This window comes from Pangasianodon hypophthalmus, chromosome 15 (assembly GCF_027358585.1).
Source record: "Pangasianodon hypophthalmus isolate fPanHyp1 chromosome 15, fPanHyp1.pri, whole genome shotgun sequence".
NCBI classification, from domain to species: Eukaryota; Metazoa; Chordata; class Actinopteri; order Siluriformes; family Pangasiidae; genus Pangasianodon; species Pangasianodon hypophthalmus.
The window spans coordinates 15998327-16020875 of NC_069724.1; the positions used below are offsets into that span (position 1 = coordinate 15998327).

At 39.8% G+C, this 22549-nt stretch overlaps 1 protein-coding gene across 2 annotated transcripts in view; it reads right to left on the reverse strand.

The window, feature by feature from the left end:
• Positions 1 to 22549, reverse strand: part of col5a1 (procollagen, type V, alpha 1) — a 90514-nt gene that overhangs the window by 36721 nt on the left and 31244 nt on the right. For both annotated transcript variants that reach the window (XM_026929045.3, XM_026929044.3), the window contains exons 4-12: positions 20776 to 20938; positions 11577 to 11708; positions 7502 to 7633; positions 6636 to 7172; positions 5916 to 6368; positions 4902 to 4958; positions 2029 to 2070; positions 1436 to 1498; positions 1160 to 1234 (exon numbers count right to left, since the gene is read on the reverse strand). In XM_026929045.3, coding sequence (XP_026784846.2) covers positions 1160 to 1234; positions 1436 to 1498; positions 2029 to 2070; positions 4902 to 4958; positions 5916 to 6368; positions 6636 to 7172; positions 7502 to 7633; positions 11577 to 11708; positions 20776 to 20938 — 1654 coding nt within the window. The remainder of the gene's footprint in view (positions 1 to 1159; positions 1235 to 1435; positions 1499 to 2028; positions 2071 to 4901; positions 4959 to 5915; positions 6369 to 6635; positions 7173 to 7501; positions 7634 to 11576; positions 11709 to 20775; positions 20939 to 22549) is intronic.

Sequence of the window (22549 nt, forward strand, 5' to 3'; positions counted from 1 at the left end):
ACAAGCCAGTAAGTGTTTCTGAGTAAACAAATATCATAGGGATAGCACTAGTGTGATTACCGCAAAAGCAGAATGAAGGTGATAAATGCCAAGATTGCTTTTAGTTCAAATGTAAACACATGTTCGCCTTAAAACATTAGTTGTTGCAAAACTGGTGCAAATATGATGACAATGGTGTCATAGTGTGTAGCATTTCAACTGTTTTAAGACGTGCTTGTGCTTTCTGTTGACTGTTTTCATGCGCACTGCGTGGCAATCAGTGATACTATGACTTCACCCCAGTGTGGCTCTGTCAGGTGTAAATCAGACATCAGATTAGGCATGTGCGAAAACAGAGCGCCTCTAAAATCCACATGACAAACAAGAGGAAGACTGGTAATGAATCCTGGTGCATCTCTGGCTGTGTGAAATTGCTTTGGAATATTGTATATGGACGTTTGAATGCAATATTATGTCTTTTTGTCTCTGCCACAGACTGGTTTGAGGAATTCACTCACTCTGTCGGCTGTTAAGTGTGAAAGTTTTGGCTATTTGTGTCACTGTGGTTGCGTGACAAACCAAATTAGAAATAAAATTCTAATTGTTCTAATAGTTATTATGATAGGAAATTCAGCACATTCCTAGTCTGATGTTACATCTGGATCTGGGCACTGACTATGTGATAAACCAATTATCTCAGTTTATCTGATTATCAAAAACTGATTTTCTCCCTAATTTAGTCATGGCCAATTCCCACCCATTAGGCAGCCTATCACACACAGCTACCAACCAGGGAGGCTGAAGACGAAGCCAGCTGACTGCAGCTTTTCGACCTGCTGCTCATGCGACGTCAGGAGGCAGCATAACACACTCAGAGGAAAGCGCCATCTGCCCATTCCAAGTGCATGAGCTCACAGACACCAACGATTGGCTTATGTCTTTGTGACTTTCTATTTCCGGACAATAGAGCAAACGCTTTTCTGTTGCATCACTCAGGAGCCCCTCCTGCATTCTTTAGTACAAGATGCTGACAAGCCAGGCCTTAATCCAGCTGGCATTCCTCAGAGTCAAGCTGGCACACACACACACACACACACACACACAGTAATAAACACGCACTTTCTGGGAGAAACCTGTCTAAACCTATCAATCTATAAGGCTGTGATTGTATTTTACGTACAGGCAGCATCAGGACGGTCCCTGGGGGTCCTGGCAGTCCATCAGCTCCAGGAAGTCCAGGGCGACCAGGAGGACCCTAGATTCAGAAAAAGATTGTAAATTATTTAGTGAGACACCACTAAATTTTCAAGAGTTTACAAAAGGAAATAAAACTAGGGTCCCTAAGTCAGTTAATGGCTATTACTACTATTACAGAAACTTGTAACACACTTCACGAAAAGTTGGTAATAATAGATATTATTATCCATATATAGAAAATACTGCTGCAGTTACACACCCTCTCTCCAGGCTCTCCGGGGGAGCCTGGTGCTCCCGATGTTCCTGGAGGACCAGGCAGACCCTACAGAGACATTGGAGAAATGTCATAAGTACACAAACACACACACATACACACACACATATGCACACACTCACACGCACATACACATGCAAACACACGCATGGGTCCAGTCACGTCAAGATTAAGCTGGATTTCCCTTTCTTTCTCTCTTTGCAGTCAACTCACGATTCAACCCATAAACACTATTTTGCATGTGTGTATGTGTGTGTGTGTGTGAGAGAGAGAGAGAGAGACAGAGAAAGAGAGACTGATTTGTGCATGTCATTCTCATCTCCCACTGATAACCGCGACAGTACAGTGTGTGTGTGTGTGTGTGTGTGTGTGTGTGTGTGTGTGTGTGTCCTTTGAGAATGTACAAAGACAGACAGAACTCTACCTTCGTAAATTCTCAAAGCATGTGTGTATAATGGAAGAGGAATTGTGATTTAGTTTAGCAAGTATGCTGATTTACACAAACTACACACAAACTTGTGAGCTCACAGACACAAACACACATGCACACACAATTTAAAACATTCAGACAGACTTACAGTTGGGCCCTCAGGACCAGGGGGGCCCTCCACCAACATTCCCTGAGGGGAAGAGAGAGAGAGAGAGAGAGAGAGAGAGAGATCAACAATAGCCTCTTTGCAACTCTACATTCAGGTGATTGTGAAAGACAACTAGTAAGATAAGACACTGCATGATTGCTAAATAGTATGAATCATATCTGAAGACAGCTAGTAGAAGTTATGGGACAAGCACCAGAGCCTTGCATACATAACCCTGAAACCTCAAGGCTCTGATGGTCAGTGTGGTCTACCACCAGCATGAACGAAACACCAGACATCAGCACTTTGTAATATTGTTGGTATGCCGCTATGTTCTCTACTTTGCTGGAACAAAGTGGATATCCACAAACTGAGGCATATTCAGAATCTGCCACTGTTATACAGTTTAATTCTTCAATATTAAGGTTCTCCATATTCCTACTGTACTACAAAGGTGTACATTCAGAATTTTAAATTACATGCTTGCAGTTTATACCTCTGAAGTTTTTTTTTTTTGAGTTTTCCAACCCAGTTTAGACCACCCTTTTTATAGACAACACTTGTCTCCTTTCCATAAACAAATCATTGGATTTCATGGGTGAAATATGTCACATAAATGCAAGAGGCAATTTAAAAAATAAGGTTTAGAGAAATTCAATAATATACAAATATATAACATAGAAAAGGAAGCAAAGAATCAAATTAACATCTAATAGCAGTCTAATAACATACTGAGAATGTATTGAGGCTGGGTGTCATGAATAGCCCTAGTTGTGATAATTATATTATTTTGCTATCTCTGCACCCCACCACCCCATTTTCTCTCCAATTTGGTCACCTGCCAATTCCCAGCCACTTCTCCCCTATCATACAACTACTGGGGAGTGTGAATGCTAACATGTGTTTCCTCTGAGACACATGAAGCCAGCCAAACACATCTGCATGCCATCCCTCCCAGCCAGAGAGCACAGTCAATTTTGCTCCCTAGGCCCCGGCCATGAATTGCTATGGCATCGTAGGGAGTCAATCTCCCATTCTGCTGAAGATGGGGAGAACACAGTTCTGTTGCGACACTCAGTAGCCCCACCACCTCTGCTCATTTGTCTCAATTTAGCACTCAGGGCTCCATCTACTTTAATTGCACTGTTCTGGAGTTTGGCCTATTGAGCCAGTATAGAACCTCAAATGCAATACAGGGGAAAACCAGATGGAGACTGGTGCATGGTGATTTGGCCATCTGGATCTGGTTCCAGTGCTCCGTGGAACAACGAACAGGCCTGAGAGTGGTCTGTGATCCGAAAGATGGGGACATGCCACTGGGCAAAATAGGAAATGGCTTTGGTGAGGATGGACATTCTCTGAGAATGAGGGAATGTGAGTGTATGTCTGAGTGTGAGCATGTGTGTGTGTGTGTGTGTGTGTTTGTTATAGACGGGTGTGTCTGTGTGGATGAAAAGCATTCCTCTGATTTCAGCGCTGCTATGCATAGAAGAGAACATTTAATAACAGCCAGAATGTGTGTATGGGATAAACACACACAGTGACATTTGTTTGAAAAGAGACAGCTGTTGAGCATCACTAGTCACATGGGGGAGTCTACCAGAGACAGCAAAATAAACAAATGAGACAGAGGTGGTGGGGCTGGGTTGAGAGAGAGACAGAGACCAAGGGGAAGGGGAGGCCGTTAAGAGTCCGAAGGAGGAAAGGAGAGATTTCCACTGCTTGTAATTAATTACAGTCTGCAGTCTGGACTGTTTTATCTTCCAGCAAACCAGCAGGACTGAACTAACCATAAGCACATTTCCTTGATTGAACTCCACATGTTGTGAATCAAACTCAAACGAAAACTTATTTCTATGTTAATTTTGCATGCATTTTTCATTCTCCACGTGTCCAAAGAGAGAAACAACATCTGTAACTTTTCTGATTCTGAACTTAACAAAATGAGGTTACACATGCTAACCTATAGTGCTAAGCATATCTGCATAGTTCAGTTAACCCATGCTAACCTACATCAGTTAAAAACATCTGTACAACTAACCCATGTTAGCCTAAGTAATTAAAATATCTGTCCATACATTTAACTGCTGGTTAACTTACAGAGCTAAGAATATCCATACAGTGCAATTAACTATACTAACCTGAACAACTGTACAGTAAATGGACAGTTAGCCCATGATATGATAGAACCAGAGGAATCTGTACCAATTATTTTCTGATAAATCTGATTCTCACAGATAACAAAGTTATCAGTAACAGTAACAAAGAAAAGATATAAAGATATAAAGTTTTAGAGTCAATGGCAACAGCATCATGTTCTGTCAGAAAAAAATGGAAGAACAAAAATGGGGAAGACAATTTTACAGCAATAAAGCTGAGTTATATCCTGTGTCAAATGGAATATGACCGAGCTGTCATAATAAAACCCCATGACCTCCCCAAAATTTGCACATTTTCATTTCTTTCCCCTATCAGTAACAGTAGCCTACTTCGGCCAATCTTGTTACCTACAAACAGGTAACAAATTAAAAGAAGAACTGACACAAATTGTCTTAGTAAACCTGCCAGAACAGGTTCAATGCCTACAGTCAAAACAGTTACTGAGAACATTTACTGAGAGCTACTGAAAACCAACATTACAATTAGTACCAGTAAGTGTAGTAGTGAAGTGCAGTTGAACATGCTTCAGACATGAATATAGGGCATTTTCAGCTGGATTAAGTTTCTTCTTTTTCTCTTGTCTCTGAATTGTGTTTATGGTTGAAAATATACAGTTGTAAAGATGTTTATCCTCCTCGGATACACATCCTTGAGCGCTGTTAACAATATGCATGGAGGAGTGTATCAAACGGCATACGTTCACACACACTTACTGGTTCAATGATGGCTGGCTCTCCTTTCTGCCCCTTCTCTCCTCTGGATCCTTCTACCTGCAGACACAAAAACACAAGTTTAACACATACACACACACACAAACCCAGTATACATGCATACACTCACATATACACAGACACACACAGAGAAAGCAGCCCCAACATGTAATTTTGTACACTACATACTCTTCCAAGCTGGTATCTTTAAGTTGACACTATGTTTTCCGAGCTATATCTTAGCATAATACTTGGTATCTACCTGTTATGCTGTAAAGTTTGCATGTACTGTTTTGAGCTGTGTTGTAAAGTTTACAGTGCTGAGTTATGAGCACTAATTTGTCGTTGTGTTTGGAGTCTATGGTGTTTTTTTTTTTTAAACCAATATTGTTCTGGTTGTTTAACTGTAGAAGTTGTTTTATTTATGAATTGCAGTTAAAACAGTAAGCAGCATTTTATTGACCAAATAAACTGGAGGTTATATGCAGAATTGTAACGTTTATAGCACAGCATGCTGAGTTCTACCTACAGTCTGTGTTTGTGGATCTCAGTAGCTAAGTTTTCATGCAGTTAAATAATTTGTTAATAATCCGACTGATGGTTCAATCAAAATCAGCAGTCATCAGGTGCATACCTAAATCAGAATAGAGTAAACCAACTGACTGAAGGATGTGGGTAATCTGTCTAATAATCTGCTAAATGTAAACCTTTATATTTTATTGGTTTCAAAATTTGAACATTTGTATACATTCTGCGCGTCTTAATTACACTGACAGTATTCACAAGCTGCTTGTTGTTAAGGTAACACTGTCACTAAATGCCATTCCTCTCACACACATAAATTTAGTTTGGATTGCGTTTAACTCAAATCTTAAATCTGCAACTCTAATGAATTCATACAAATGTATGAACATCTTTGCATGTAAACATGGCCATTGTTTTGTAAGGTTTACACTCAGCATTCTATAATGTGCTCGATTGTAGTTCTTAATGGTTATGATGTGTACTGAGCGCTACCTGGTAATTGTCAGTCTCGGCAGGCAAGACTTTGTCGTCAACTTCACCGTAGTAGTCTTTGTAATCACTGTAAACCTTGTCCAGGTCAGAGTCAGTGAGATCCGAGATGGACTCCTCCTTAAATACGTCTGTATAATCTGCCTCATCGACAACTCCTACCCGGGCTGTTCCCGCCCCCGCACCAGCCCCGGCACTAGAAGATCCACCACCAACTCCAGCTGAACCACCTCCAACTGAAACAGAGCCGCCCCCAACTGAGGCTGATCCACCCCCAACCGAAACAGAGCCGCCCCCAACTGAGACTGATCCACCCCCAACAGAAACAGATCCGCCCCCGACAGATGTAGTACTGCTGCTGCCTCCTCCTCCAATAGTGTCCTCACCCTCACCGAAACTGTCAGTGTACTCCTCTCCATAGCTCACCCCGTAGCCATAGTTATCATAATTATCCACCTACAAACATAGACATACAAACAGTCAAACAAAGAACATAAAGCTGCTCTAGGTTTTTATATTTTTTATCTAAGGAATATCTTAAGGAATTTACAGATGCAAACTAACTAGATTCTGGATGATAAACTGGTTAGCTAATGTAGTTGTAGTTTTACTGGACCAATAATTAGTTATGTGACCAATGACAACTTTATTTGAGTTTATCTGAGTCACTGTGCTACACACCAAAGCAGATCCTGATATTCATTCTACATTACACAGACTTACTGAGCTTGAGCTGGAGCTAGAACTGGTGCTAGATCCCGTACTGGATGTGGAATCAGAGTCAGATCCTGTAATAGAGGTGGAAACAGAGCCAGATCCTGTGCTGGATCCAGAACCAGAGCTGGATGCTGAACTGGTGCTAGAACCTGAGCCAATTCTAATGCTTGAACCAGATCCAGTGCTAGAACCAGAGCCACCAGTGCTGGAAGTGTGGATGTGTCCTCCTCCTCCTCCTACTGAGGTGATGATGTGTTTCTCCACATCTCCGCCCAGTCCAAGATCCACTCTACTGCTCAGGTCCAGGTCATCCCCCGTACCTGTGCCTGTGCTTGTGATTGTTACAGAACCATCAGGTGAGGAAGTCGACTCGTCATAGTATCCTGTATCATACCCGGGATCATCGTACTCATTGTATGACTCGCTGCCAGTTCCTGTGGTAGAGGTATCACTTGAAGAACTGCTGGAAGAACTGCTAGAAGAACTGCTAGTGGAGCCACCAGTATGTCCTGCTCCACCACCTACTGTGGTCACGGTTTGTGTCTGTCAAAAGAAAGAGAGTGTAACAATGCACACTCAAAGGACATTTTCTCACGCCATACCAACACCTAGGTGTTATTAAGGACACATTTTCTGCACTGTGATGATCAGAAGCTCTTAATGAAAGTAAATAAAAAGCCCTTGCTGGTAACATATTTGATCCTACACTTTTAACCTCCACATTACTTAAATGTTACATATTATCATTTATTAATGCTGTTGATTACAATGATTTACTGTCATAATTTATTCAGTTCCTGTGTATGTTTTGTGAAATTAACTAATTAAAAGTTAATAAAAACAATTTAATAAAAGTTGTCTTAAATGCTTACCCCTGTGTTGGTTGTGTCGCTCGGTCCTGAGTCTGTGTCCCTGCCAGGGGTGACTGATGACTCCTCGTTCTTCTCTGCATCCAAGTCATCATAGTACGGGTACTCATAGTAGTAGGTGTCGTCTTCTGTGTTCTACAATAACAAAGTGTCTGCATTAACCTTTATATCCTGATTACTAATTAGATGTTTTTTAGATGTGATTTTTTTATTCTTTCCAATAACCTTCCAGTTTTAACTCATGGGTGCTCTTATGAACCGTAATTTAATGGAAAGATTACAAAAAGAGCTAGTCTGTTTATGTGTAAATATGTGTCATTCTTCAATAGCAAGCTAAACATTTGACGCTCTAATCATGTATCTTTACAAAAGAACTACTTCACGGGTTTCACGGCAACTGGGTGAATACTTACGCAGTCACAACTTTTACATTATTTATTTGTAAGCAATATATACATATATACATGTATATATAATTTATTTTATTTGTAAACAATTTTTTATATTGATATCCCTCCACTATTCTGTGTAGATATTGATATATTATTAATATTTTTGGTAATGAATTACAGTCTGTTCATCTGTCTTATCGGTCTACTAATCTGGTTTTTTGTCTAGCCCACCTGATATTAGACTGAGTGTAATATGGCCATAATATACTTTTATTTTTTGCGTTTTAATATTGCTATACAATTCTTCAGATACAGTGAAACTATGGTAAAGTTATACAATAAGAAGAATATGGTTAAATTGCTGTATGTAGGTGGTAGGCTCCTGACCTTTGTCCCCTCAACAAATCATCATGCCTGGACACACAACCTATTTCTTTCTAAGCTGACTTGCGTATGACATGCTGCTATTTATGATTGCAATAATCCATTTAATAATAGTTGATTATTGATCCAAAACAAGTGTTATACACTCCTTCTTGTGAAGCAAATTAAGAACAGGATTTGCATTTTTGTAAGAAGTGTAAGAAGATTATCTGTATTTTGTAAATTTTATTTTATAATTTTATTATTATTATTATTATTATTATTATTATTATTTCACATAATGTATATTTGTGCAGGACAAGATCTGAATCCAACATATTCTCTCTCTATCTCTTTCTCTCTCTCCTTATCTCTCTCTGTCATAGCATGAGATCATTTTTTTTTCCATGGAAAAATAAATTCTAGCCTCAGGCACAAGGGGAGAAACCAGAACGAATTAATCAAGACATATTTTCTTTCTAATACATTCTCACATGACAAGTCTGTTCTATTCCTCTCTGGTTTAATCAAGACACACATGCATGCAGCCTTACATGCACATACACACACACACACACACACAGATCTCAATCTCCCATGTTTAATCTACTCTCATTCCAGAAGTTCATTCAAAGTTAGTTGAATTCTCCAATGCTGATATGTCTCATTGATTTAAGATTAAAAAAATATATAGATAAAAAGATAAAGTGAAACTAAATTACTTGAAACATGTTGGTGAATAGTAGTGGGTGGTATGGCCAAAAATGTATATTATGGTATATAGTGTAAAATGATCACGGTTATGGTATATACAGTCCCCTCTGAAAGTATTGGAATGGCATGGCCAATTCTTTTGTTTTTGCTATACATGGAAGACATCTGGGTTTGACATTTGGGTTGGGTTGAACAAAAGAATATAAGATGACAGATCAAAGTGGGCAAAGGTGGGCAAAAGTACAAGAACAGATAAATGACAGTAAATTAAAGTAAATAATACTTAATAGTTGGTTGCATATCCCTTGCTTGCAATAACTGCATCAAGCCGGCGAACCACTGACCTAACCAAACTGTTTCATTCTTCTTTTGTAAGTCTTCTTCAAAAGGTGATTGTGATACCTTTACCCTGCCCTGTGGAGGTTGTTGGTGATGTCACTGAACATTGTTTTGGGGTTTTTCATCACAGCTCTCACAATGTTTCTGTCATCAACTGCTTTTGTTTTCTTGGGCTGACCTGTTAGATGTCTGGTTGTTAGTACACCAGTGGTTACTTTCTTTTTCAGGACATTCCAAATTGTTGTACTGGCTATGCCCAATGCTTGTGCAATGGTTCTGATCGCTTGTCCCTCTTTTCTCCACTTCGAAATTTCTTGATTTTATCCCTTAGACAGCTCTCTCGTCTTCTTAATGGTTTATCCTTTTTAACAACAAATGTAGTCTTCAGAGCTATTAACTGTTTAAACAATCAATCTAACAGGGCACATCTGGGCAACCACAAACACCTGTCAATCAGTTCTTATAACTAAAAGTGATTATTTAAGGTAACGGTCTTACTGGTAGTAGGCGGTCATATAGCACGGAGCACACAGGCTTAGCTTTTCCCATCATTATGATTTACATTTTGACAATATTTTTGTCTCTAACACTTCATCACATAAATATCATTACTGACCAACCCATGAAAGCACTTTTAAGGCAAGAGTGGACTAGTGTAAAGGCACTGAAACTAAAGTGAGTAATTTCCATGTACTGAGCAACATGGTTCTCTGTGTTCATTATTGGATGCCAGCAGAGTGGATACAGCAATATAAAATGTTTTATTCTGTCTTTAACTCTTTTTTATAACATTCACTACTACAGAGGGGTGACAAATTAGAGGACAAAACAACATAAAGTGTATTGGGCTACCATGAGCCACCAGAACAGATTCAGTGTGCCTTGGTATAGCGTCTACAAGTCTCTGGAACTGTACTGGAGAGATGAAAAGACCTGTACTACTGACCATTTTGCTTATTTCTAGAAATAAGAAAGTCTATTTCAAGCTTGAAATTTGCAAACATGTCTAGAAATAGGTTTAATAATCTTATATTTGGTTTATTGTATAGTATTGAAAATACTAGATACATTTGACTATATTCAAGATATATTCACTTGCTAAATTTTTTAGTTTTTTTATTTTTATTTTTTTGCAGTGCAGGTGATCAATTGGGTTGAGATCTGCTGATTGGGAAGGCCACAGCATATGATTTACATAATTTTCATACTTATTAAACCATTTGGTGCCCTGTGAATGCGGTGGTGTCATTCTGGAAAAGACCACTCCCATCAAGATAGACATGTTTGGTCATTGGATAATGGTGATCCGTCAGAATAGCTTTATATTGATTTGCAGTTTCTCTAAGCTGTAAGGAGACAAGAATTCCCAAACCATGCCAGAAAAATGTCCCTGACAGCAAAATAGAGCCAATCTTTTTTCCCTTTGTCCCTCATCTGTAGTTATGAATACAGATTAAGTGAAATGTATTATTTTTTAATACATCTGTAAATGCACTAATTTCAGGAATGGGTATAAAGTTTTTATTTTGTAATATATCAAAATATTTTTGAATGTGTTTGTTTAAAAAAATCTGACATAAAATGTCAATCTCTCTTACCACCCAAAAGGCAAAGAGGAAGAGATAGAGATAGAGACATATACATACTTTCATACATGAGGTAAAGTGACAATACTGTATGGGGACACTGTGTTTAGAATCTGTATGGGGAGAAAACTTCCATCTGTCTGTGTTTACACACTGAATAAAGAAAATCCACCAGTGTTTTAAGACTGGGTAGAAAAAGTTGCTTGGAGTGTTTAGAGTAAATCCTCGTGTTTAAAAACTTTAACACAGATACGCATCTGTATTGGACCATGTTTAGAGAAAACTGGCATATTTGTCTCTTCATGGAGTGTATTGATAGGATCCTCACAAAGCTGCCCATGTTTAGAGACAGTGTAGAGAAAACTCGTGTTTAGGGACTACGGACAGAACACTTTCGTATAAGTGTTTAATAGAGTATATTGAGAAATCAAGTACAAATCTGTGGTTAGAGAATGTCCAAAGCAAACTTAAATATTTGTCCTACAGACTGTTAGGGATGTTTAGAGAATGTATGGCAATCATAGTCATCACAGATTGTGGTATGTCTGATGAAACCAAATGCATGTTTATTGCTATTTGGAGTCTATTTGGAAAGAGCACCCATATGAACTTGTAGTTAAAGAACGAATAGAGAAAATTCACATATTCATCAGTGTCTTGAGACTGATTTGAGAAAACTCTCACATATTCATCTGTGTTGGGGTCCTGGTTTTGTGGCTGCTCCTGGGCAGGAACCTCACAGTCTGGGCTATAATGTTCACAGTAGTCATACGCAGCACGATGGTCTGCTATAATCATCAGCTGCTGAATATCACCCTGCAAAAACAAAATACCACAAAAACAACATTTAGACAAAACACCAGGAAGACAAACAAATTTAGAAGCACAGCCAAAACTTCAAACAACAAAAAACGCAGAATGCTACACAACATACACACAATAAACAACACAACACATGGCAGCAATGATCATTAAATAACTGGACAGTAAAAAAAAAAAAAATCCCATTAGCTTTTGGCTGGCATTAAGTCCCAAAACATTATTATTATTCTACATGGATATGTACAGTATAAACAGGATTTACGAGTCACAGTCACAGTTAGTAACAGTGCATTTATTTTTCTTAATTAGCAATGCTCAACAATTCTAGCACAGTTACAATTGAAACTGAAATGAAGCATGACTTCCTCTTAGCACAGGTACCAGGAAGTAATAATTCCAATCCAGGACCAATTAGGTGCAGGAGAGTGATTCCTTGAAACAGCTGGACAAGCACTCATTCCATAAATCTCTTAATAAATAAATAAGTAGGTAAATAAGGAAGTAAAGAAATAAATTAATACATAAATAAATAAAACAAAACTTCTTCTGAGAGGGTGAAAAGAGAACAGGACACACACACACACATACACCCACACACACTCCCACACACACACGATTAATATTACACATTATCCAGAAATATTATTGAGTGGTCCATGACTATTTCTGATGAACGCTGTAGTGGAGAGCACAGATTTACCATCAATTACCATGCCATAACTCTCTCTCTGCTCTCTGTTTCACACACATGTAAATGCACACACACACACACACACACACAAAAACACAAAAATTCCCTTATACACACAGAACACATGTACACTGCAACTACTCTCTCAGAGCAGCTGACTTGTGTTCAGCCACATCTCTTGACTGTGTGACTGTTTATTATTCAGTTATAACAGTTTACTGAATCCTGCTCTCTCTCTCACACACACACACACACACACACACACACACACACACACACACACACACACACACACTGGCATGGTGACATTTGGAAACGCTCCCATACAAAGACATCCCGGCTTAAAGCACAGTGAGTTTAAACTCAGCTGTGAAGATGAATGGAGGCACTGACATGTTTTTAGATTCCGGCATGAACAGACTTGTACACACACACACACATACATACACACATACACCTCATGTAATCAGGAAGATTTACAAGGGTCACTGAGAGGAGAGAGAGAGGGAGAGAGAGAGAGAGAAAGAGAGAGAACAGAAAGCAGGGAACAGAAGGCTCTCTAGGCTTAGCGGAGATTGGGGTCTGGTGGAAAACCTTCAATGGGACTTCAAATAATATCCTAGAACACAGAGACAGCTCAAACACACAGTGTACACGTGGGACAGGTGCCAGGGTCACTTTGTAGCAGTTGTACCTTTCCTTATGTCTTCATTTGTGTTAAATGCAAAAAAAAAAAAAAACCTCTACTGTAGAATAGAATTCATACATCACACCTAATCACACTCTGCTGCTTGAAGATATTTGAGATGTGTGATATAGATATGTGTTGCAGAAGTGTGCTAAGAATTTGGGGCAAAATAGTGGCACCAACAAAATAGTAGCACATTTAAAAATGGCTATAAAAATACCTGATTTTTTTCTATTTAAATATTTCAATTATTTATCATTCAAATAAAGATATTAGACATAGAATAATATATGTGTGTTTAATATACTACTGTATATCATATTTAATAAATTATGAAACGTTCCATATAATGTTAATAAAAGATAATATTTAATAAATGATGGTAAAATTATTATGCAGCTTTAGTTTGACAGTGTAACACTATTTGGATATAAGTTTTATCTAACTGGTCTAAATCTAAGTGTAATATAATAGTATTTTATTATAAGAATGTCACTGTGCTGAGATGATGGTTCTAAGGAAAACAAGAAGAGTTGATTTGGTTGGATAATACTTATCCGCACTACATTTTTTCTGCTAGGTTTTGGGTAAGTATTTGCATAGCAGCATGCTCCAAGCAAAAATGAGAAGACTAACTGAGATGTGAAAGCGATATTTTTAAAAAATCGTCCTTGTATCAGCAGACCACAAGCAAATCTAAACCCTGAGAGGAGAGACTCACTGCAGTGTATAGTGTGAGTAAAAAGAAAACACAGCTTCAGATTATTTATCTTTCAGATTATTTTAACTCTCTTGTCTGCATTTGTGTGTAGGGAATAGAATATACAAGAAAGCAAAAAAAAAAAAAGCAAAAATGACATCATAGAAAGTGAAAATATGTAACATTTATCAAATTGTTCTAATATTTCCTATTATAAGATTACAATAAACCAAATATATGATGATTAAACCTATTTCTAGACATTTTTTACTAATTTCAAACAAGTAATAATCTTGCTCTATTGACAGATCTTGTTTACACAAAGATCCCTGGTGCGTACTGGATGGAGCCCCTCCCTCACCTTGGCTACTCAGACCACATCTCTGTTATGCTAATCTCAGAGTACAGACCGCTTGTCAGACTCCCCAGTCTGGTTCTGAAGCAGGTGAAAACCTGGCCAGCAGGAGTCATCTTTGCTCTTCAGGACTGTTTTGAGCACACTGACTGGCACATGTTCAGGGAGGCTGCAACTGATGGCGATTCCACCATCTTGAGGGATACACGGCATCAGTGACCAGCTACAACTGCAAGTGCATCGATGACGTCACTGTCTCCAAGACCATCACTACACGCTCCAACCAGAAGCCGTGGATGACTGCGAAGGTGCGTGCGCTGCTGAGGACAGGAGACTCCGCCTTCTGGGCAGCAACCCTAAGAACAGCGAGGGTCAAACTGTTCTGGGCCATTAGAGAGGCAAAGTTCGCACACAGCCAGAGAATCTACTGCCACTTCCAGGAAAGAGGAGACACGCGGTGCATGTGGAAGGGCATCCAGGCCATCACCAGCTACAGGACAACATCACCTGCCTGTGACAGTGATGTGCTGAACAACTTCCAGATGTGCTGAACAACTTCTACACTTAGTTTGAGGTGTAGAATGACATGGCAGCAAGGAAGACCACCTGTCCTCCCAACGACCAGGTGCTGTGTCTTACCACGGCTAATGTGAGGAAAACTCTACGCAGTGTCAACCCACAGAAGGCTGCTAGACCAGACAACATTCCTGGCAGAGTGTGCAGACGATGGGCAGACCAGCTGGCAGATGCTCTCATGAACATCTTCAACATCTCTCTGAGCAGCGCCATTGCTCCAACGTGTTTCAAGGTCACCACCCTTGTCCCTGTGCCAAAGAAGTCTTCAGTGTCCTGCCTCAACAACTACCGTCCCTTCACACTCACAGCCATTGCCATGAAGTGCTTCAAGTGGCTCATCATGAGGGACATCAAGACTCTGCTGCCCCCTTCACTGGACCCCCTGCAGTTTGCGTATCATCCCAAGCGCTCAACAGATGATGCCAGCGCCACCACCCTCCATCCGGCCCTCACGCACCTGAACAAAAAGGATACATACGCACTGGGATGCATATTGGGAGCTATACTGTAATGGCTTGGGACTGCGATTGCTGTAGTGGCTTTGGGGCTGCGGTTGCCACGAACACCTTCGTACTCAGGACTCCATCAGTGGACGGTGGATAGATTTTAACCAACCGGACTTCTTGCAAAAACTGTGATGAATTTATTGGTTGCACAATTGCACTATTTGTCCATATAGTACACAATAATAGAAGGGATTTATTTGTAATTGCACTATCCGCAATCCGTTCTTCCTCATATCATCTCAGGGAGTTTTTCCTTGCCACCATCGCCTCTGGCTTGCTCATTAGGGATAAATTCACATATTTACAATATATTTTTTGTGAATCCTTTTATTTCTGTAAAGCTGCTTTGTGACAATGTCCATTGTTAAAAACGCTATACAAATAAAATTGAACTGAATACGTACGAATGCTGTTCATAGACTTCAGTTCAGCATTCAACACAATCATTCCTCAGCATGAGTACTGTGTACTCAGTCCACTGCTTTTCACTCTGCTGATTCATGACTGAGCAGCAATGCACAGCTCGAATCACATTATCAAGTTCACCGATGACACAACCGTGGTGGGTCTCATCAGCAAGAATGATGAGTCTACAGAGAGGAGGTGCAGCAGCTAACGGACTGGTGCAGAGCCAGCAACCCGTCTCTGAATTTGGACAAAACAAAAGAGATGGTTGTTGAATTCAGGACAGCGAGGAGTGACCACTCTCCTCTGAAACTCGATAGCTTCATGGAGATCATTAAGAGTATCAAATTCCTTGGTGTTCACTTGGTGGAGAACCTCATCTGGTCCCTCAACACCAGCTCCATAGTGAGGAAAGCACAGCAGCATCTTTATTTTATGCAAAGGCTGAGAAAAGGCCATATCTCACCCCCCCATCCTCACCATATTCTACAGAGGTGCTATCGAGAGCAACCTGAGCAACCGCATCACTGCCTGGTTTGGAAATTGGAATGTTTCGGATCGCAAGACCCTGCAGAGGATAGTGAGGACAGCTGAGAAGATCATCAGGGTCTCTCTTTATTCCAATACAGACATTTACACCACGCGGTGCCCCACGCACCCCTTGCACAAACTTTTCACCCTCCTGCCGTCTGGCACAAGGTACTGAAACATTCAGGCCCTCATGGCCAGACTGTGTAACAGTTTCTTTCCCAAGCCATCAGACTCCTCAATACCCAGAGACTGGACTGACACCAACCCAAACACACATACAGACATGCACACACACACATACTCAACTGAACACCATCGCACTCCCTTCGCAATTTTTGCACATTTATTTCATAAACAGCTGCTAAAACTCCATAAACAAAACACTGTAGTTTGTTTACACTTGCCTTTTTTCTGCTAACTAGTATGTTATGTTCACATTTACAGCATTTATTATTATACTGTAATATCTTCTGCACTTTATTCCACACTTGTTGGCGCTGCACTGTCCGTCACTGTGTCTGTTGTCCCATTTTAGTAAATATTGTACTGTCTTGTGCTGTTTGCACACTTTTGCACACATGCACTTTATGTAGTACTGTGTAGGTGTGTGTAGTCTTAGTTGAAATAACAATAAAACTTGACTTGACTTGATATAATTTTTCGAAAAATAGAGTAAGAAAATGTAATGCTTGTAATGTAATGTGTAGAAGTACTAAAAATAAGCTGAACAATCTTATATTTGATTTGTAATAATCTTCCATCCATCCATTTTCTGTACTGCTTGTCCTACACTGGGTCGTGGGGAGCCTGGAGCCTATCCCAGGGGACTAGCGGCACAATGCAGGGGACACCTTGGATAGGGTGCCAATCCATCACAGGGCACAATCACACACACACACACTCACTCACACACTACGGACAATTTAGAGATGCCAATTAGCCTACAACGCATGTCTGGAGGGAGTGCCTGGAGAGAGCCACCGAAGCACGAGGAGAACATGCAAGCTCCGCGCACCCTGGAGGTCCTTTTATAATAATCATGTAATGAAATATTAGCCATTTGCCGATATTCAAGACATTTTCACTTGCTAAGGTATAATTTTTTGCAGAGAAGCAAACAGTGAAGGAAACAAAAAATAAACAAAACAAAACATTCATTTACAATATAATGATTTGTTACATACCACCAACTCGACAGCACTAACAACATAACTACACAATATGATTACAAATCAGTTTTTCCTTCTTATGTAATGATCCTAACACCCATACATTTATTACTAAACTAAACTGTGAATGTGTGTGTGCAGGTTTCTGGACCTTTGTGGAAAAAAGGAATAAATGTCCTTACAATGATGATGTAAAAAATTCCGTTTTTACAAAAAAAAAATGCAGCTTTTATTCCTTTTGGTAACTGAAGTTGTGGTTAGGGATAGAGCAAGTTGTAGCAGTAATTATGTCCATAGAAGGTCCTCACAAATACAGTAAAACCAACCTCGTTTTGTGTGTGTGTGTGTGTGTTAGGATTTATATACACACACACACACACAGATAGAGAGAGAGAGAGAGAGAGAGGAAGAGAGAGATAGATAGATGGATGTCTGTCAGCACATCTGAAACAACATCTTATTGGTCAAAATTTCCTGGTGCCCCTCATACAGCAACAGACATCAACAGGTGAAATCATCACACACACATACACACACATACACACACACACACACACTCTTTCAACCTGACACAACACCTGTTCATGGTGGTGTGCAGTTCATCTTCTGTCCACCAGGGAGCAGAGGAGAACACATAACCTCAAACCTCAGTGAGCCAAAAGGAGAGCAAGTTCCAAAAGGACAACTCTGTCTCCAACACACACACACACACACACACACACACACAATATACATGCAGAATGACTCACACACCACTGTTAACATCTGGGCATTCTCAAAGCCACAGTGTGCCTCTTTGCAGACACTTCTCTCTCTCTCTCTCTGTCTCTGTCTCTCTCTCTCTCGTTCACTCTCTCTCTTACACACACACACACACACACACACACTCACAGACACACAGCATCAGGAGACCTTAAACTGTCTGCCAAAAGCAACAGGAATGCCCATCACTTCTCCGTTCTCTCTGCGTCTCACTTTTCCGCCCCCACAGCAGGGGATTGTGGGTCTTTAGGGATTAGCTCTACTTCCTGTCTGCAGTGCCGACCGGACAGAGGTGCATTATGGGAATGCTGAACTTTGCATTTTTGCCAAGAGCTGAGAAAAAATGCAGATGGCCTACTGCAAGACTCTGGGACTTCTGAGTAGATTACGGACCCACATCTGTAACAAATTATTCTAATTCACTACTTCTGCAGGAAAAAAATCCAGCCATCCATCTTTCAATCCATCCAACCCTATTTTTCACTCACCCTTGAACATAGCAAACTGGTGGTACGAGTGGCACGTTTTCCTGCACTGGGATTGTTCGGCGTGTGTGGGTTTTAATATGTGCATAGCAAATGCTAACTCAGTCTAGTACTTATGAAAACAGGAAATATTGCATGTCACCCAAAATATGGCACAGCTAAGGCTAAAACACAGTGATCAAAACATCTAAAAGACAGAAAAATAGCAACCGGAAAGAGCATAAACGCTACATCCTTGGTTGACCAAATACACACTTGACAGTTAGACCAAATAACTGTCACACAACTCTTCATAACATTAACACAACATGAGAGACCCGTGTAAGGTAAAAGACTAGCCTTAGCTAGTACAAAACATCATAGCTAACATTAGCTAGACTTGCTTTCATTGAGAAGCTAACATTACCCAGTGCTAAGAAAACTTGCTTCAAGTTATCTGTCAAAGCTAGAAGGTATAGTTGAGCTGAATAGTTAGCACAATGAGATGCACAGTGCAGAGCTGTGCTGACTGGCTCAGCAGTAATCCTGTTTACCAAAACTGTTCCAGTGGAAAGTCTGCTGACAATCTGTCTGTGTGCAGAACATAAGCAGAGTCGACATCCAAGTACAGTATGAGACTTCTTGCTGACGATGGACAGAACAAAAGAACAGACAGCAGGAGAAGAGAAAATGAAAGACAGAGTGAAGAGAGATGTACCGCACAGAGAAATGAGGAGCGGAACGAGAGCGAAAGTGTAAGTCAAGTGCACTCACATGCCTTCATGGCTTTTCCTGAGCTGAATATAACACACACACACAGAGTCTATTCAATTCAAATCAATTCCATTTTATTTCTACAGCACTTTTACCAATGTACATATATATATATATATATATATATATATATATATATATATATATATATATATCACTCTCACTCCTCCAGCCTCGTCTGTACCTAGTAAAACCACATGTATACGTGCACACACACACACACACACACACACGCACAAAGGGTGATGGATGTGAGTGCCACAAAAAACTCAACATTCCAGATGATGTCATGAAACAAGACTGAAGTTCAAAGCCTGAACATGTCACACTGACCACAACTTTCCATGCAGAACACCTTTAGAGATTTTTCCATTTTATCCCTCCCTCCCTTTTTTCTCTCTCTCTCCCTTTCTCTCTCTCTATCCCCCCCCCCCCTTTCTCTCCCTCTCTCTCTATCCATCCATCCCTTCCTCCCTCCCTCTCCCTTGCTTTCTATATCCATCTCCCTCCAATAACGGGTTTTTCTACCCCACAGTAGAAGTTACTTTCATAAACCGACCACAGAATTACAGCCTGGATTTAGGAATAAAACTCATCCCCACCTCTGATATACAGCTCAGTGCTGCACCAGTCTGGTCAGGAGGTCAAGGATTGATCGTTCAGGGATGTTTTTGTGGATGAGTTAAAAAAAAGAGTTTTTTCCTGTCTTTGTTGCAGTTAGTTTGTGTGTGTGTGTGTGTGAGAGAGTGTGTTTGTTGGGCTGGGTGTGGCAGCCCAGCTTCACAGTGCTCTTAAACTTCTAAAACCCAATCTCAGCTGTTACTGTGATGCAGTTTAATCATGCGCTGCTCGTCTCGCCTCAGCCAGTAAGAAACCACTGAGGCGCTTTTCTATTTAAAAATTTTTATAACTTTTGAATGTTAATGATAAGCTTTGACTTCATTTTGAGCATGTGAGGGCAATAAACTAGGCGTGCTCACACACACACACACACACACACACACACACAGCGAGAGAGAGAGAATATAATATTATATTCATGTGGGAAACATTAACGGATACATGTATTAACAAAACAAAAAAGAAACAATTTTTAAAAATGTATTCTTGATAAATATATAAAACCCTAAAATGAAATATCAAGGCACCAACAAGTTCGCCTATAACACACACACACACACACACACGCCAACTGCAATCACTCTTCCACAGTGTCAGGCAGTGTGAAGCCAAATGTGTGCGGTACATTCCCACAACTATGAGCTAAACACGATGCCAAACGTGCACACACACACACACACACACACACACACACACACACTCCACACCTGCACTTTACAAGTACATGCGCTTACTAAGAGTATTTGGCAGTCATGAAGCATCAAAGACAATTTGTGTGTTTGAATGTGCGTGTGTGTGTGTGTGTGTGTATTTTCTCACCTCAAACACTTCTTCATCCAGAATGCGTGTACCAAACACCACAATGCCTTTAGTATCAATGATGGGGTTTGGGCTTCGTGCCAGCTTGCGTGTCGTCTGCTTCTTACAGTCCACAATCAGCGTAACACTCTGCTTATGGACACTGATCGCCACACGGTGCCACCTACACACACATTAAAGATATTAAGGAAAATGTGTGTGTGTGTGTGTGTGTGTGTGTGTGGGTAGGAGATGTAAGTGTGTGCACAGCTTGTGTAAGGCTTCACCTGCGTGAGTCATGGGTGTCAGTATTGTGAGATTAAAAGCTAAAACCAATGAAAAATCAGCATTTGCCCTACAGTTACTGCAATGAAATAGTTTATCAGGAACCACATCGGCTTTAATAAGTTAAGATTAATGGATGTGTTGCTATTTAAGCGTCATATCATATGACATTAATTTTTTATACAGTTTCCTCCCACAGACAGTGAAGCATCTTATCAGTAAAGCATGAGCACTGTCACATTACTTGAACTGTATTTCTGTAGATCTTTATTCATTTTACAAGAGGTCAGATTTAACTACTTAATTTCTAAATATAGGTGAACATAGATATGCAGAGTATAAATTCATTCAGATGAACTTGGCACAGGGCAAAATCTGAAGAGATGGATAAAAAATGTACCGCTACTGAAAGTAATGAAATAATAATAAAATATGAAATAAATGCTATTCAAATTCATTGTTTCAGAAAGTAACATGGAGTTTGAACAACAGTTCATTTTATGATCAAAATACACTTAATTTAAGAATAAACTCAAAATATATTTGAGCTTAGCTCAAAATAAACTCATAAAAACACCAGTGCTAGTTCTCCTCGAACAAGAATACTGTCAATCACAGCAAAGGGACGACAGAAACAACTAGTCACAGTATAGCAGATGCACTATTTTATGGCAATAGTCAAACGCCAACATTTTCCCACTAATAACAAGGGTGTGTTTGACCTCACTGTTCATCCAAAGGTCATCTGAGAATGGGATTACCCTCTGTGTATTGTGTGATCTGATTTGGAATTTGTGTTTGCTGCTCATATATCATTGATGGCAATGTTCTGGCCAAGAGCATATCCACTGTGAGCTTCTGTCCACTAAGAAATAAAAGATTACACTCTAATCATACGCTTTAAGCATAATTTTCTAACAAACACAGATATACATAGCTTTGCTGGGAGATATGTTCACTTGAGAAATGAATACATGAATGCTGTAAACTGTTCACTGAATACATTGTGGGTCGAAGCAAAGCAAAAGCTTTCACAGTTTGGCTGACTTAAGGCCGTACTCAGAGTTAAGTGTGAATAGTTAGGAGTTAATACTGAAATTGCAAACATTGATATTATATTTCTGGCTGTAAATACACTCACAAAAACCATGGAATGCCATTTGGGGCCAATATTAAATATTTAAATGTGACACTATTTATTAATAATACAGTCCTTAAAACAATTTTTTTTACACAGAGGACATTGGAGGAGACTTAATCTGAGACACTGCATATATTAATGCAGCAATATACTGGCAATACACTAGACTCCTATTAGATTCACCTTATATGACATACAGTATATAACTGTATTCGTTTTTTTTTTTTTATTTTTAAATTATCCCTTACACTGCATTCCATTTGACAGCAAAAAAACCTGTGATCTGCTTCTGCTTAAAGGCAACTGCTTGTGTTTAAAAGTGGCAGTCTAGCTGCTATTAAAACCCCATCTTGGATACCTTGTCTGATA